General features: G+C 36.3%; 1 protein-coding gene across 3 annotated transcripts in view; it reads left to right on the forward strand.

Moving 5' to 3' along the window:
- Positions 1-18,211, forward strand: part of col15a1b (collagen, type XV, alpha 1b) — a 56,507-nt gene that overhangs the window by 31,503 nt on the left and 6,793 nt on the right. Inside the window, exons 6-31 of one of the 3 annotated variants that reach the window (XM_073875851.1) lie at positions 1,396-1,456; positions 1,683-1,723; positions 1,877-2,059; positions 2,444-2,470; positions 4,369-4,422; positions 4,570-4,656; positions 4,803-4,857; positions 5,010-5,167; positions 6,841-6,894; positions 6,970-7,005; positions 9,849-9,965; positions 11,511-11,573; positions 11,744-11,779; positions 12,014-12,055; positions 12,185-12,247; positions 12,520-12,555; positions 13,152-13,235; positions 13,339-13,383; positions 14,720-14,755; positions 15,100-15,162; positions 15,876-15,956; positions 16,049-16,084; positions 17,009-17,062; positions 17,159-17,215; positions 17,527-17,586; positions 17,698-17,739. In XM_073875851.1, the coding sequence (XP_073731952.1) occupies positions 1,396-1,456; positions 1,683-1,723; positions 1,877-2,059; positions 2,444-2,470; positions 4,369-4,422; positions 4,570-4,656; positions 4,803-4,857; positions 5,010-5,167; positions 6,841-6,894; positions 6,970-7,005; positions 9,849-9,965; positions 11,511-11,573; positions 11,744-11,779; positions 12,014-12,055; positions 12,185-12,247; positions 12,520-12,555; positions 13,152-13,235; positions 13,339-13,383; positions 14,720-14,755; positions 15,100-15,162; positions 15,876-15,956; positions 16,049-16,084; positions 17,009-17,062; positions 17,159-17,215; positions 17,527-17,586; positions 17,698-17,739 (1,671 nt within the window). Of the gene's footprint in view, positions 1-1,395; positions 1,505-1,682; positions 1,724-1,876; positions 2,060-2,443; positions 2,471-4,368; positions 4,423-4,569; positions 4,657-4,802; positions 4,858-5,009; positions 5,168-6,840; positions 6,895-6,969; positions 7,006-9,848; positions 9,966-11,510; positions 11,574-11,743; positions 11,780-12,013; positions 12,056-12,184; positions 12,248-12,519; positions 12,556-13,151; positions 13,236-13,338; positions 13,384-14,719; positions 14,756-15,099; positions 15,163-15,875; positions 15,957-16,048; positions 16,085-17,008; positions 17,063-17,158; positions 17,216-17,526; positions 17,587-17,697; positions 17,740-18,211 lie in introns of all 3 variants that reach the window. The other 2 variants (XM_073875847.1, XM_073875850.1) reach the window with 2 other exon arrangements.

The following is an 18,211-nucleotide window of genomic DNA, read 5'->3' on the forward strand; positions in this document are numbered from 1 at the left end:
CTAAGCAGACCTCTTGGTGATGTCAAAGTACCGCGAGAGCAATTCAAAGCAGATTTCTCCATGTGATAACTAGAATCACTCTCGCGGTACTTTGCTGTCACTCGTTTGTGGGTTCTTGTGGCGCCACACCAGTCTGCTCCCCAGTCAGTTTCGCGCTGCTATGGTAATTTGATTTCATATGCCGATCAGATCGCGCAGTTCGGCAGGAAGTCAAACACACCACCAAATATATAGCCTAATATTATGTATGCATTTCAGCCCGCTAAAGTAGCAAGTGTAGCATGCTAATGGTCAGTGCTTTACATCTAAATTATGACTAAAAGTTTGAAAGTCACAAAACCATGCTGTTACGCATCCTCACGCTATTTTTAGTGGGTATATGGAAATCCTTGACAATTCCTAGTGGGTATACGGCGTATAGCTGCGTATCACGTAGACTACACCACTGGTAGTGCCTGAAAATAGTCCCCTTGGTAACTTTCAATTTTGGGCACTAGGTAATATCATTGCAAAAACTATCCAAACTCTTTGGTTATTTTTGAGCACAATGCTAATGGTCTAATCAGATTCTATGGATTGTGCTAAGCTATGCTAAAAGTGGAACCGCCAGACCAGGAGATCGACTGAATGGATTCCAAAATGGTAAAAATCAAATGTTTAACTCTAATGGGGCTGGAAAATGAGCCTATTTTCAAAAAAAGTGGCATGTCCCTTTAAGCACCATTATGTGCCCCAGTTTTACTTCCCGGATGCTCTTTAAGGTTTGCACATTTTTCAGCGTCACAGCAAGTAGCTGTCGTTATTTACTCATGTTATTCAAAATCCATATTTTTCTTTTAAAACTTTTTATAATGTTTTCCCTGGCCCTTTCAATATAACGAAAGTGAATAGGACAGTGGCTCGCTAACTTTTAAATTAAGAAATAGGCCCCATTTTAAAGTTAATCGTAGAAAATTGCACTCTACATCCCTGTCAGATCTCATCTGTGTTTGAGTTCATTCAAATATGGTTTATTTAAACACATGACAGAAAATTAGAGAAATGTTAGTGTCACCTCTTTTGATATACTAACAAATGAGTGTTTCTGTGTCAGCTAGTGGGACGCCAGCATTACAACGAGTCATTTGTATTTTCAAACCATTGCTTTGTTTGTATAAGTGGTTAATCATGTCTACTACTAGCCCAACCAATGACATGTGCTTGGGGCTGGACTACCAGTTTATCCGACTATTTTGGAGTAGGATATTTTAGGATATTCACTTCACTTTTAAATTGTTTTATGAAATGCACTTGTTTTTGTAAAGTATGTTTTCATAAATCATAAATGTAGGTTAAGACACAGTATTATAGATCAGTTTGACACAATATGTTTCTGTTATATGTGTTATGCTTCAGTCACATGGACCCACCTCTCCTGTGCAAGCCCCACCCACTCTGCCACCTGAAGTGGATGAAGGTGACTTCTCAGGACATGTGACCCCTATAGATGAAAGACTGTTTAGGGGTGAGGGGACAGTCTTTAATTAAAAATTAAACAACAAAGGACATCTTTTTTATCTGTTCATCTATACTAAATGCCTCTTTTGTGTGACTATTTGGTCAATTTTAGTATTAAAAATTTAAAATATTTACATGATCTCTATATGATTTCATATAGATATATTGTTTGTTAATTCTTACAGGGACATACAAAACAGATGAAACAGAGGAGATTACTAGGAATGTAAGTACCAATACTACTAAAAAAATAACTGATTTCAGTTAGCAGTGTCAAAATATTTATGAACTAATGATGGGTAATGCTCTTATAATTATAATTATAATAATGATTAAATTGATGCAAAACCTTAAATGTTTAAGTTTTCCACTCCCCCAGGGTTCTGGACATGGGCATAAAGGGGAACGTGGAGCACCTGGACCTCCAGGCCCTCCGGGTCCTCCCGGACCACCTGGACCTACTTCCCCACCCAAACATACAGATCAGCCTGGACAGAGAGGCCCGCAAGGTCCAATAGGTCCACCAGGGAAACCAGGCAGGCCAGGAAATACCGGACAACCTGTATGATTATTTCCTTTTATTGATTAGACAATTATTGTTAAATACTATATGCACACTCTACAAATGGCTGGGCTATTTTTGACCCATAATGGGTAAATATTGGACAGAACACGTGCTGGGTTAAAAATTGACCCAATGCTGGGTTATTATACCCCATGGTTGCATAGCAACAGCCCAACATTGGGTCATTTTTAACCCAGCACGGGATAATTTTTAACCCAGCACGTGTTATGTCCAATATTTACCCATTATGGGTCAAAAATAACTCAGCCATTTTTAGAGTGCGCTGATCAACTTTTTTGAGGGATATGCTTAAAAAATCTAACAAAGTACCTTTACTGTACATCTTAGCTATTTTTCTAATGTCTTGTCTGTGTTTTACAGGGAAGCAAAGGCGAAGAAGGAATCCCAGTGAGTACTCACTTTTAGAAAAAAATGTGATTGAGCTGAAGGAAATCTGTTAAGTACTGAACAATGCTAAATTGACACATTAAAGGGATAGTTCGGCCAAAAATGAAAATTACCCCTTGATTTACTCACCCTAAAGCCACTCGAGTTACATCATCGTAGTAGTACACACTTTTCGTAGTGACATATGACAAATGGCGAGTGTTGTTTTGCTCTGTGCCTCCGCCCTCCACATGCGTACACTACACTGATACTCTCTCCTGAATGCGGAGGAGTCTAAGATGGTGGCATTATCGTTTTGTGAAGTTTTAAACCTGTATATTTCTCTTAAAAAAGTCACATCGATTACTCTTAAAAGGCCTTTATTTATCCCCCTGAGCTGTGTGGATTACTTTTGCGAAGGATGGATTCACATTCTTTGGATATTCATTCATATAAAGATTGAATATAATATATCTAAAAAAATGTGTTTGTATGAAAAAAGGTGGACATATGTAACTCGGGTGGCTTCAGGGTGGGACCGAACTATCCCTTTAATGTTGAGTAAAAGAGAAATTACAGTCAGCCAGTCATTATTGCAAAATATAAATCCATACAGGGTGATCAGGACCCTAATGAGGTGTACCCATATACTTTGTAAGAAAACATGTAGTGATACAAGAGATCCTAACACAATATGTGAGATTATGGCACTTTTCCATTGCATAGTACCCCACGGTTTGGTTTGGGTCAGCTTACTTTTGGGAGCTTTTCCACTGGGTGCAGTATGTAGTACCCGAAACTTTTTTAGGTACCACCTCGTTTGGGGTTCCAAGCGACCCGAGCTGATACCAAAACTTGATGCGATTGCGAAAACACTGTAGATCACTGATTTGTCTGAAAGAATCATCACTACCAGCTTCATCGCTATAATGTAAAAGATTAGCTTTACCTTAGTGCTAGCTTGTGCTGTCTCAAGTAAACCTGTTTTCATCTGTGCTCTGCTATGAGTTCCCAAACTCCCTTTTTAGCAATGAAAAACACCCACAGGTTGAGAATCAGGAACACCATAACAGTTTTTTTCCAGACTTTCAGTTTGTGGCGGCACATTCGCGACGTGCACGTTCGCATACAGTATATGCTTAAATGCAACTTAAATTAGTTGACTGACGACACGGGTGTTTGTACAGAAACTGCCAGGTGAGACAGAGTTAGTGCAAACATCTATTTGTGGTGGCCAATTATAATTATGTGGCGGACTGAGAAATAAATAAATGTATGGGAATGTACAACGACGCTCTCACTTGTATGATGTCACAGCAGTAGGCAGCGCAAATTTAACGACACGCCTATAATCCCTCCCACTCTGAAGTGTTACTAAACTCAATGGGAAAGCTATCCAAGCCAAAGTGAGGTGAGCTGACCCGACCTGACCCAAACCAAACCGCGGGGGTACTATGCAATGGAAAAGCGCCATAGAGACACTGTCAGCTATGCAGTGTAGCAATTTTCAAACAAAAATATTTTTGTAAATTTTTCTGATCATATTATATATAATTTATGTGACATAGTTAAAGGGAAAGTTCACCCAAAAAATTCTTGCACAAAGAAAGATATTTTGAGGAATGTTTGTAACCAAATTGATCAGGGACCCCATTGACTTTCATAGTAGGAAAAAGAATACTATGGGTGTGAATGGGTCTCATGATCAATTTGGTTTCAAACATTCCTCAAAATATCTTCATCAAAACAAAGAAATGTATACAGGTTTGTAACAACATTAGAGTGAGAATATGATTTAGAATAGAATTTTCATTTTTGTGTAAAATATCCCTTTAACTAACAGATATACCATATAAAATGTAAGATATACATTGAGCCTTAGCTGATCTTAATTAAAAAAATTAATGTGTCTCTATCAGGGACCACAAGGACGTCCAGGACTGTCTGGTGAGTCTGGGATGAAAGGGGAAAAGGTAAGGAAAAATACAACTGATATGCATTTAAATATCCCATATTTGATTCTTCACAATATTATTATGCACTGAGGACTTGCTTATGTGGTTTGGTCTTTTCAAGCTTTAATATGCAATGATAGAAAAGCAGTCACTGTCTTCTTTTAGGGTGATCCTGGAGTGGGGCGGACTGGACCACCTGGTCCACCAGGGCCTCCTGGACCATCAGGCTCATCCAAACCGGTCAAAGTTCCAGTGAGTATATTACACACAGTGTGTTGCTTTATGCATTGTGCCACACTGATACTTGCATTTCTTGTAAAAGCATTGTTCTCAAAATAATGCATCTAACTACTGCAAAATCTATTTTTCCATTCATATGTATCCTTTCTTGATGAAAGTATGGATTTGATGCTCTCATTTCTGGATCTGGGGATGTTGACATTGATACAGAACTTCTTAGAGTAAGTTAATCGTAAAAATCCTGTTTCACCGTGTTTTGCAGTCATTTGACACATACTTTTTTAAATAGCTTTTAATACAATATGTGTCTATTAATTTAGGAAGGATAGGCAATGGAGATGTATCTCTATAATAGAAATGTGATATTCTTAGAGGTCCACCTGGTCCTCCGGGGCCTCCAGGTAAACCTGGACCCCCTGGTCCTCAAAGTCCATCGGGAGAAATTATCCCCGGACCCCCTGGCTTACCAGGAACCCCTGGCAAAGATGGAATAGATGGGCTTACTGGGACACCTGGACTTCCTGTGAGTGTAAAAAATGCTTGCACATTTTATTAGAGATCGTCTCTAATCTATTTATTATGTTGGTCATGTCATCTAATATTCACATCTCACATCCAATGCTTAATGCACACAGCCGATGAATAATGAAGCACTATGAATATTAATAGTAACGCAGAGCAGCTGATAAATTATTCAGTCCTTATCAGAGCTCCTCAAGAACTCCTAGTGCTGTTAAATGATGGTTTTACCACACTTCTCAGTTCATTAATTAATTTTTCCTTTCTTCTTTTTGAATTCAACAAACCCACGTGGCAGCTATTTGCAAACTGGTTTTGTGGATCTGGTACTATTTCTGCGTTTAGCTCAGGTTTTGGTAATGAACAGACATTACCCATGTTTAGGTACATTTTTAATCAATAGGTTAAAAAGACAACATTTTCTCTACAATGCCAGTTTATTCTCATTTGCCTGAATCGAATCTGAGATTTGAATAATGCTAGATTTACGATATGTATGTGGGTTTATGCTTTACCTTAGTCTTACTGTATATCAAGTCTTATGCCAAATACTTTTCATGAATTTCCTTTACAAGTGTGTGGCCACAGGACTTCTCTGTAATTCCTTGCAAGTCACCAAGGTCTCTTTTTATTCGAAGTAGAAATAAATGAAGAGCTTAGATGCAAAAGCCGCTCAAAAATGAGATTTAAATGATATTAACCGAATGTTCTCGGCACGGTTTATATGTTTGTCAAATACATTTGCTTTAAATACGCTTAATCTCAGCCTCAAGCCATTCAGAAATGCTGGTTTGTTGCCAGAGTCCTTTAAAAGGCACATACATTTTTAGCAAAGTCCTCTAAGTGCATGAATGATGGTGCACAAAACTACCATGATTACATTCAAACTTGTGCCCCTTGTGAGTACTTGGACCTAAATACAACCCGAATGTGGCAGCCACATGGATCACAGCAACCCTTAATGTGTGGTTCAGTTTCTTCAGTTTTACATTCTGACTTTTAGCATTTGCAATGTTTTTAGTTGCTTTTTTAGTGATGTCTTGTTTAAAGAAGTGGAGTTTTTTGTAAAAACATTTTGCAGCGAAAGACAGTCAAATTTGTTAAATACCAAAGAAATGACTAAAGTGACATTTGTGAAAATAAGGCATTTCAATTACTGACTAATAAACTTTTCAATGCCATTAAAATGAAATTACTGAACATAAGAACATGATAAAATGCTCATTTAATAAAACATATCAGACACACTTGGAGGATTTAGCATCTGAACTTCTCAAATCTCTTTTTAGCTTAAAAGTAAAATAGTTCATTTTTAGGTGTAGTGTTTGTGGGTCCCACTGTATTCCGTTTGAAAGGAAATCTGTTGTAATCTGGAAGAGTTGCACTCAGAAGGTTTTATTTACTTTAGGACATCCTGGAGTTGTGCTGAATTTATTAAATGATGGATAAATTCTGTCTTTTTAGATTGCCTTCTTTTACTAACTGTTTGGGCAACCATTGACCCAAAATACTGTTATATGTGCTCTTTTAAATTGAGATTTAATGCATAATCAAATGTGATAGTGTGCAGTTTTGCACAGAACAAATAAAAGTTATGTAGTCTGGGTGTTTGAATACTAGTACAACACATAGTGTTGGTCACATCATGAGCAGGTTTTGATCTTTTCATCTTTTAAGGGTATTCCTGGTAAGGAAGGAACAGTAGGACCACAAGGACCAAAAGGAGAGAAAGTATGATCACTTTTTATAAAAGAAGAACTCACTAACTATTGTATAAAACTTTCAACTTGTAACTATCATTCATAGGGTGAACAGGGAATAAGAGGACCCCCTGGACCAAAGGTATGCAAAGTATCCAGTCTTAGTTTGGACCCATTCTTAAAATCTTGCTGGAATAACAAAAATCATTAGGTTAAAGTAACAGTATGTAAGAATTGAATATCAATTAATCATAAAATGGCCCTGATATGTCACTAGATATTAAGAAATCATTTTCATTTCAAATACTTATATCACTGACAACAGTGGTCCGGCCAGGATAATGTCATTTCAAACATTTGTGATTGCAGTTCAGGGTTTGGCCACAATCCTACATACTGTTCCTTTAAAACTGTCACCTGTTCCGTGTAAGGAACACGTCTGAGTTTACTTCAATATTTTGGATCTAATTTTTATCCAATCATGTCTTCATGTTTATAGCATTTCTGTCTTGAAACATTTACATTTTTATAATTTTATTTTATAAAACTAATGTTATTGCATCATTTTTATTTATTTAAAAAAATTAGGGCCAGGTTTACTAATAGCTTGCACCAGCGCAAACCATCATTTTGTCTCACATGGATAATTAGCACAGAAATTGTGCGGTCTAGTTCTTTTTGTGGCTGACGTCATTGCATCTACATTTCTAGGAGTTCACTGAAAAAAATTATTAATTGAATTTAATCATTTTTTTAAGGTAAGTGGTTGCAATCAATTTATTTAAGCTTACTTTTAAACAAAAGTTTTATATTTTATTTTACGTTACTAATCTTTTTTGTTTAAATGTAGCTTAAATAAATTGATTGCAACCACTTACCTTAAAAAATTTGATTAAATTCAATGAATCTTTTTTTCAGTGTTTCCCTTAAAGACGCTAAATTTCTGGGAGGAGATTATTTAAATAATTCATTCTAGGCTATTTACTAATGTTTGCTCCTGTGTTATGACTGGTATTTGTGCAATTATTTAACGTCGGAAAAGCGTGTCTTAATTGAAACATGATCTCACGTAAAGTCATGTTATAGTAACACAAAATTTCATTTATTTATTCGTGTCCATGGCACGAAATTCAGCTTTTTTTCATACCTTGAGCACGAATGTCTTTTTTGTGTCTCCCGCACAAATTTCTATAAACAGTTTTTCGTGTCCGTGGCACGACTTTCTTTTACGTGTCATTTTATGTATTGTTTTCTCTCTTTTTTCTATTTTTAAATCATTGTCACTTGGGTTTGGGGTTAGATTTGGGATTTGGGTTAGGATGTACTATTATCAGCCTGATCTCACGAATTTCCGTGGCATTCTCACGGATCTCTGCATTTTTCTGTGGCCCTGCCACGGACTGTCTTGTTCTGTGGTATTTTCACGGATTGGTTACTCAACTGTTTTGTCCTATTTTCTTATTATTGTTGCTTCGGTTTATGGTTAGATTTACATGAAATTACATCCTTACCCAAACCCAACTCTAACCCCAACGCCAGGTGACAGTTGTTTAAAGTTTAGAAAATATAAAAGAATAAAGCAGAAAAATAATACAAACCAAAGTGACATACTAACGCAAACACCAAATCTAAGCCTAAACCGAAGCGACAATGGTTTGAAGGTGGGAAAAGGCAGTTGATTGACTAGTCCGTGGGAGTGCCGCGGAGGGGGTCAGTCCGTGGCAAAATGTGGAGATCCGTGAGAATGCCCAAAATTCTGTGACTATCCCATGGAACTTTGTGAGATCAGGTTGACTTTTATGTATTGGTTTCTACATGTTTTTCTTCCGCTTTTAAAACTATTTTCGCCTGCACTGTAAAAAAAATTCCGTAGAAATTACAGTGCTACTTGTAGCTGGTTGCCAGTAACTTACTGTAGATTTAAATTTATGTTATTTACTGACAAGAGTTTGTTCAAAGTATTTATCTTTACAGAATAAAACTATACAATAACAACCTCATGAAAAGTTTTTTTTTTTACAGTGTGGAGTTGGGGTTTGGGTTAGGATGTCTAAAAATGTAACAGAAAGTGATCCTAACCCCAAATGACAATGGTAAGAAAATAAGAAAAAAACAATGAGAAAACAATACATAAAATGAAACAAAACAAACAGAAAGTTGTGCAACAGACACGAAAAACTATTTTTTATAGAGATTTGTGCGAGTGACAAGAAATTTTGCGTGACTATAACACGACTTTCCGTGAGATCAGTCTGCTTAAATTACTTTGCACTGCAATTATTGCTAAAAAAAAAGGCATCACAGAGAGCAGAGAATGCATCATACAATGCAGAGGATTGTTTAAACATTTTTAACAGTTTATTTGCAATGCCAGAAGAAAATAGTATTCAAAATTCAAAAATATTGTTTGCCAAGCCATGTTATTTTTAAATGAAAGGAAATAAAATATGAGTCACTTAGAGAAGACACACAACATCAAACGTTTTAAAACTTTCAACCTTCATTTTTTGTTCTCCAGTTCTTTCCAGTGTACTATGGCTTTTTGAATTGCCCTATTTTTGCACCATTTAGTAAACAGGCCCTTAAACTGCTATAACAATTTTACCTCCAGACACTTCAGTGATAAACCTAAAATTGTCTTCTTTAAAACAAGACCAAGATGAGACTTCTACTCTAGACCAAAAAATGCTAGAGTTTGAAGGTGCGCATCAACTTTTCACCCCAATAAGTGGGGTGACGTTAAAGGGTTAAAGTAATTAGAACAGATTGAATCCCACTGTTAAATTGACTTTTCCTTTTATCCAACTGTTTGCATGAACATTATAATGATCAGTTATGATATGTAGTAATGCTAATAAATTTGTTTTAGAATATTGTTTAGATTTGGTTGGCCAAGAGTCCCTTTGTGTGAAATTTGGTTCACATTATAATTAAAAGACCATTTTATCTTTGTCTTGTTTTATATCTGTCTTGCTTGTCATACAGGGGGAAAATGGTGACCCTGGATCAAGAGGTCTACCTGGCCCCAAGGGGCCAATAGGACCAAGGGGTTTACCCGGACCACCAGGTCCACCAGGCAACGGCTATATGGACACTCTGAAGGTAAAAATTAAAAATGGATTTAATAACACTAAATTTACCAATTTTTTAATACTGATATGCAAATAGTGATTTGGAGACGTGGAGATGGTGGTGTTTTGAATTCATCCAAATGCTCCACCTGATTATCAAACTCTCCTTTTTGGAAGTCCCAGATGTAAAACAGTTCTTAAAGGATTAGTCCATTTTCTTAAAAGAAAAATCCAGATAATTTACTCACCACCATGTTATCCAAAATGTTGATGTCTTTCTTTGTTCAGTCCAGAAGAAATTATGTTTTTTGAGGAAAACATTGCAGGATTTTTCTAATTTGAATGGACTTTAATGGACCCCAACATTTAATACTTAACTCAACACTTAACAGTTTTTTTCAACGGAGTTTCAAAGGACTATAAGCAATCCCAAACGAGGCATAAGGGTCTTATCTAGCAAAACGATTGTCATTTTTGACAAGAAAAATAAAAAATATGTACTTTTAAACCACAACTTTTCGTGTAGGTCCGGTCCAGCGTGACCTAACGTAAATGCGTAGCGACGTAGAGAAGTCACGTGTTAAATATATACAACGCACATTTGCGGACCATTTTAAACAATAAACTGCCACAAAGACATTAATTAGTATCAGTTGACATACAACAACGTAGGAACAGTCCTCTTTCAAGACACTTGTAAACACTGGGGCGGAGTTTTGCGTTCGTCCTCTGTGACCTCTTGACGTCATGAGGTATTGTGTGGGGTCAGCTGGCGCATCACAACCGGATTTAGACGAGAAGTTGTGCTTTAAAAGTGTATATTTCTTATTTTTATTGTCAAAAATGACAATCGTTTCGCTAGACAAGACCCCCATGCCTCGCCCGGGATAGTTCATAGTCATTTGAAACTCCGTTGAAAAAACTGTTAAGTGTTGAGTTAAGTTTTAAATGTTGGGCTCTATTAAAGTCCATTAAAATTAGAAAAATCCTGCAATGTTTTCCTCAAAAAACATAATTTCTTCTCGACTGAACAAAGAAAGACATCAACATTTTGGATGATATTTTTCTTTTAAGAAAATGGACTAATCCTTTAACATTATGGGTAAGTTTGCCGGACATGGCTATCCTAGACAAAAATGCATGTTTGAGCTGCCTTAATTTAAAAACAACTTATACTGATGTGTATCAGTGCTATTGTTTTGTCTCAAGATACACACAGACAAAACTTACTACATAGTTAACAAAACTTCCTAAATGTCCTTATATCTAATCTAAATCTTTACTGGGAAACTGCCCTTATGTGTTCTAACTTCCAAAGCAGAGAATTGAAAAACAAACAGATATTTTTATCTTAAGTGCGAATCATGAGCACAATTTAAGATTTCAGTCTCTTAGGAGAGCTTTATTGCTTTGGATAAATGTAATTTCTTTAAAAAAAACCTCAAACATCAGGTTGTCAAGTTCAGCAAAATATAACTTTATTTTTAAACCTTACCTTTTGTATTTCTGAGAAAAGGCATTTGAATTGGTTTAGTCTTTATAAAACTAATCTAATGAAATGTGGTTTAACCTACAGGACTTGGAGGGTTCTGGTGAAAGCGGGTTATTTATTGGAGCAGACATTTTGAAAGGCCATAGAGTAAGTGTATTAGAACATCAAAACCATTATTTATCATTTATCAAATTCTATTCACTATTCACACGTCAAGGTGAATTCATCATACGCTGGCTGGAGCTCTATTGCTCCTTGTATGGGTTACAACCTTGATTTATTTGTTGAATGGCCTATCATATTTTCTTATTTTTCAGGGACCACCTGGGCTTCCTGGCCCACCAGGACCTCAGGTTGGTTTTGAAATAAATGATATGATGTAATACAATTTTATTTCCTTACCCCAACCTTGACCACCAGGTAAAGCGTACAATTTATATAACAAATCAAACTACCTTAAAATTTACTATACGGTCCTGTGTGGTGTTTAGTATTTTTGGTGTGTGTGCATGTATATACGTATAATACTAAGTAAAATACATACGATTTTCTGTTAATCTTATAGTTAGTCTATTTCTTTACTGTAGGGACGTCCTGGTATTGATGGAGCTCCTGGGTTGACCGTAAAGGTCTGTCAAACTACACGCACAAGAATCACACTAAATAGCTAAACAAAATCGCACTATACAACGTATCATAAATAGAAAGTTTTGTTCAAGTTCAAAATGTATTATTTAGTCTTCTCTGTGATCATTCAGGGTGAGCCTGGAGCCCCAGGACCTAATGGAGAACCAGGAGTAGCTGGGTTTCCAGGAGCCAGGGTAAGTGTTCTAGTTCTGGCTTTTCTTTCTTTATTCTGTTTATTGAACGCAAGCGACATTATATAGAGAGATTATGTTTATATACATTTAAATTACTCTGAAGAAGGCATACAATAGCCAGGCCATTTGATATGTAACAATAACAATAGAAATGTATAGTATTATGATGATATGTAAGTAAGTTGTTATCTCTACTAGTTGTGGCACAATAAAAATGATAGTAGTTATTTAATAGTTTATTAATGGTTATTTCACCTTCTTGCTGTGAACAGGGACCTAATGGAGAGAAGGGCAGTCCAGGAGAGAAGGTATGAGGATATCATTTGAGCCATATGTCTATAGGAAAAAATTCAATGGTTGATAAAAATTAAAAGCATTGTGACTATGGCTGATTCAATGCTCAAGAAATACTCAGTAACAAAATGTAATACAGGTATATCAATTATATCAGATGCATGCATATACACTGATATTAAATAAAAACAAAATGTACTATACTGTAAATCACTGCACTTGTCTGACTTATTTAGACTTGTTGTTGTTGTTGTTTAACTTCTTTAATAGCTTCAGGCAAACTCTTAAAGTAATAGCTGCTTTCTTGTTATAGGCCTAAACCACATTTCTTGCCATCATTTACTGAACTGCCTCAAGCAAAACCGTTCTTGCTCTAATAGAGTGAGCTGAGACTCAAACTAAGCCAGAATCATGTAATATTCATTTTAGTTACACAAAGCAGTGTTGTTGAAACTACACAAACAGAAGAAGAGACTGTAGTATAGGTTTGTTATGTAGCAGTGTATTATATTATGCATGTTAGCTTTACTTAAATGTATCAGTTGTATAGTACTCAGTGTACTTGATTGTAATTCACATTGCAAGTTGCTGTATTCTGTAAATTCCCCAGGGTGAAAGAGGTCGTGATGGACTGAACATCATAGGGCCACCTGGGCCCCCTGGCCCACCTGGACCCATACAAAGCATCCAAGATGTAAGTATAAAAGCCTTTTTATTTGTTTGCCTGTTATGTGCTCTTACACTTAGAATGTTTTGTGTGATATTAAAAAAAAAGTATAAAGGTGCTTTTCTTTCAGCTTCTTTTAAATGATACTAAGCTCAGAGGACCAGCAGGCCCTAAGGTACGTAAAGCAGCTCACTATTTTCACATCCTATCCCTTAAACACGCAAACTACTAAATTATTTCTTGAATTAATTTAGTCCACTCCAGAGAGATCTACGTTGTAGGCAAGCCAGCTTCATTTAACTCATCACTTTTAGCAACATAACTGTGAAAAAATTAAGTGTTTGAACATTAAAGAGAACATTCATTCAAGCCAACACAGAGAAAGTGTACACTGTTAGACTTTTTATTGTATATATGCGGTAACTCACTGGTAACGTGTTGCCAGTGAGTTACTGTAACTGCCCCATTACAGTACCCTAACTGTTCATGTTTTTTACAGTATGATGCCCTTACCGCAGTTTCCATTTTACAGTATAATACCCTTACTGTAACCTAGTTTTAAAAATATATTGCCTTAAAGGGGAATCAAACTAGGGTCACCCGTGTCGTAGGTTCATAACACTACCAAGGTGCCACAGAGTCACTTGATAAAAGTTACTCGCTACACTCCCCAAGTAGCCTCCAGGAAAATTCACGTTCAAAAAAAAAGATTACACCCTCCTCCTCTAGTAGTTCACGCCAGCGAGTGAACGCTAGCCCAATATTGATCCTTATCCTTCCTTTTATTCTGTTACCCTCCCGTTTTCTCTTTCTGGTCTCCTCCGACAAAACCTTGGGGTTCTTTTTCTTAGTTAAAAGCATAACAAATAAACTGTATTTCATTTCATAGAGATGTTTTATTTTTCCATTTTATATTCTTCTTTATTCAACTACAGTAGCACTACTGCTGTTGTTTTACAGCAGTCTACCACAAATTCAAAAAAATACACTGTAAATTAAATGTTAATACCCATAATGCAATGCATATTGCAGTAATGAACTGGAACAGAAAATTATGGTATTTTACTGGGCATTTTGTGGTAAGTAACTGTAGAAATTACAGTTGAGTCTAACAGTGTATGTGAAAGATATTGTTAGGCCTTTGTTCAACTGCCTGTGTGTAATATAATAAAAGAAATTGGATGTTAAGGTTTTGTATGTTAATATCACTTAGCACTAACACTGGACATTGTTCTAAATGTTTTATTTATCTTATAATCTAGTTAAATGTTAATTACAAATTAATTTTTTAAGTATACTGTATTGTTGATTGTTGTTCATATCACATTAACAAATATGAATATACTGTAGAACTTTATTGCAAAGATCTGAGCAAAGCAGCTATTTGCAACATGTTTTCCTGGCAGCTTAAGGCTTCTAAGTGTTTCCACAGGAACTGGAACAGGAAGGCTTTTTAAGCGTGCATGACATCAGTGACCTCTAATTGTTTGTTTGTATTGTGTATGTCGCAGGGTCCAGAGGGTTTGCCTGGCAAAGCAGGATTGCCGGTAAAAAGATAAATTCTTGATCTTTCTCTATAAATCTGCTTTACCCATAGTCTACAGTATATAATAATAAAGTACTGATGATGTAATTACTTAACCTTGTGTTCAAAAACAACCAGTCATGCTGCAAATTAACAGCATGTTTTGAATTTATGATTCTTCCAGTTCAACTTCACAATGACTCAAAAAGTTTATAATGTGGTTATTATTACATAATTTTGGCGCAAATAATCACTATTACATTTCAATTTCAAACAATGTTGGTTTTGTGGAGTTTAATAACTTTAATTCTGCTGCTTAAAAAAAACAATGCAATGGTGAAAACCATGTAATATTGTAATGATCAGGGCCCAAGAGGACCAAAAGGTGAAATCGGGTTTCCTGGTATTCAAGGGCCTCCAGGACTAAAGGTACGAATTAAAAAAGTATGCTGAATGTTGCATTCACATCATGACAGAATTACTGTAATTATGAGATTCCACATTGAGCTGCTGAGCACATCCTTGTACTAAAAAACGAGCAGTTTCTATGGAAACACTAATAACTGCAAAATGACTTATGATGTATAGAGAACCCAGCTAAATGCTGCTGCCATTTTGTTTTGAAATAGTTTGCTTATATTTTGTATTGCCATGACAGTCAAATGAGAGAAGTTAAAGATTTTATATCATTTGAATATCTACATTGATGCAGTACCTATCATTATGGAGCCCATATTGAGCCTTTGTTTACTTTGTTTTAAAATGACATTTCAGTGTCAGGCTTTTATTTTATAAATGTGTTCCTAAAACTGTGCAGCTGTCTACTGCAGGTAAATGATCACACGGTATGTAAGCTAAAATGTCAAAATTAAATATTACCTCAAATAGGTATCCTGAGAACTCATACCTTTAAATGGCAGCAAACAAATAGTATTACATTTTATTCAGAACAGTTGCCAATCAGAGTATACTTGCTACTTTTGGTACAATTTTTGTAGGACAGGTTCTGGGGAGAGAATGTGTGGTTGAAGGGATGGCTGTGTCTAGCACAATTTCATATTTAATAAACTAATAAATGTTAATGATCAATTTAAATGTACATCTGTCTCTCATATAAATAACATTTATATCCCTCTTTAAAGGGGGACAAGGGGGAGCCAGGTGTATCTATAGCTGCTGATGGCTCTCTGATAACAAGCCTGAAAGGACCAAAAGGAATCAAGGTGGAAAGAAACTATTTATTTTGGAGCTTGAAAATGTTCACACTTTCGTTGTTTTCCAGTGGTCTGACATTAACATTTGATTTACTTTGCAGGGGGAACCAGGGCGACCTGGAGAACTTGGGATTAGGGTAAGACACACTTACAAACATACAAATATCATAAAGACAACATGTTTATTGATGTACAATATAGTGTGTGAATTCAAGCAGACATTTTCCAGCTCCCCCAGAGTTAAATATTTGATTTTTACTTTTTTGCAATCCATTCAGCTGATCTCTGTGTCTGGCGGTACCACTTTTAACATACCTTAGCATAGACCATTAGCTTCTCACTAAAAAACTAACCAAAGAGTTTGGATAGTTTTCTTATTTAAAACTTGACTCTTCTGTAGTTACATCGTGTACTAAGACCGACAGAAAATTAAATGTTGTGATTTTCTAGGCAGATATGGCTAGGAACTATACTCTTATTCTGGCGTAGTACTCAAGGACTTTGCTGTCGTAACATGGCTGCAGGAGGCGCAATGATATTACCCAGCAGCCGAAAATAGTCCCCTTAGTATCTTTCAATGGCACGGGACAATTTTTGGTCAGTGCGTAATATCGTTGCACCTCCTGCAGCCATGTTACAGCAGCAAAGTCCTTGATTATTACGCCAGGATGAGAGTATAGTTCCCTAGCCATATCGGCCTAGAAAATCACAACTTTTAATTTTCTGTCAGTCTTAGTACACGATGTAACTACAAAAGGGTCAAGTGTTCAATAGGAAAAATATCAAAACTCTTTGGATATTTCTTAGCGCGATGCTAATGGTCTAATCGGATTCAATGGATTGTGCTAAGCTATGCTAAAGTGGTACCGCTAGACCCGGAGATCAGCTGAATGGATTCCAAAAAGGTAAAAATCCAATAAGTTTAACTCTAGGGGAGCTGGAAATGAGCCTATTTTTTTTTTTAAAGTGGAGTGTCCCTTTAACACGGCATGTCGATCAAAAACTGCCCCAATCAACCTGAATTTAAACGATATATATTTATTTTATCCTTTGATCTTCAGGGGCCAGTTGGACCACAAGGACAAAAAGGAGAATATGGAATTCCTGGTCGGCCGGTTAGGTTTATTTATGAATTTTTTGTATTAAAATTTTACAATCTTATAAATGATTATTTCCACTTTCTTACTACTCCCTGCAATGTTTTCTTTTAGGGGCGACCTGGATTGATTGGAATGAAAGGGGACAAGGGTGATGCTAGTGGTCCACCTGTAAGTAAATTATTATAATCATGTTATAATTTCATTTTAATGAGCCTGGATCGCAGTGCTGAATGATGAACAGTTGCAGAAAAACAGACTAGGTCATGGCGGCCTACTGCACAACATATTACACAGTCAGAGCAGGGTTTTTTCCTATACCTGATGATATGAATAATTATTTATAAGTGCTTCAGGTGCCATAGCAGTGCTGAAAACACATTCAAATAAGCAATACTATTAGTGGCATTAGTACATTTTCATCAATGTTTGTGGCATGATGTTTTCATTATTTCATATCTCTGTTTATCGTGACTTTTAAGGGTCCACCGGGTCCACCTGGTCCTCCAGGGCCACCAGGTCGAGTGATTGGCCTCAAAGGAGTAAGTATGGTTCTTTATGCAGTAACAAATTATATCGAGCAACTAATCATGGCTTATCTGGCTTACAAAGTGTAATTTTCACAAAAGTCATGAAATGATTCTGCTTTGAAGGCAGTTTTCCCAGTTCCTCCTAGACCGCACTGCAAAAACCCAGTAAGTTAATAAGTGAAGTTCTCTGGTTGGTGGTTTGGTTCGGGTGTGCCGCATGTCATAGGCATGACTCCTCCCCCTAATACACTAGCATCGCCTTCTTTTCTATCTTAAGGTTGCTCGGGTCTCTAAAACAGCATAAACAGGCCTAATTTACAAACCAGACATGAATTATATTTCATTTTGTGCTAAATTAATCTGAATAATTCATAATTGAACAATGACGAAGTCTGGGAAATAATTTAGGTCTGCGTATGCTATGACTCACAAACACAGGAAAGTTATCATTGTCTTTTAACCCATCTCATCTCAGGTGCTCACCTAAGCTGACAGAAGCATGTTGCATTAGCTCTAACTGCTGGGCTCAACCGTGAATAAATGTTATTAAGAATCTGGTGTACAGTGTACATTGTAAAAAAACAGGTTTCTTTTTTAAATTTCACATCAGATAGCATTTCCATCATATTCCATTCTG

The sequence above is a fragment of the Misgurnus anguillicaudatus genome, chromosome 2 (genome assembly GCF_027580225.2).
Source record: "Misgurnus anguillicaudatus chromosome 2, ASM2758022v2, whole genome shotgun sequence".
In the NCBI taxonomy this organism is placed as follows: Eukaryota; Metazoa; Chordata; class Actinopteri; order Cypriniformes; family Cobitidae; genus Misgurnus; species Misgurnus anguillicaudatus.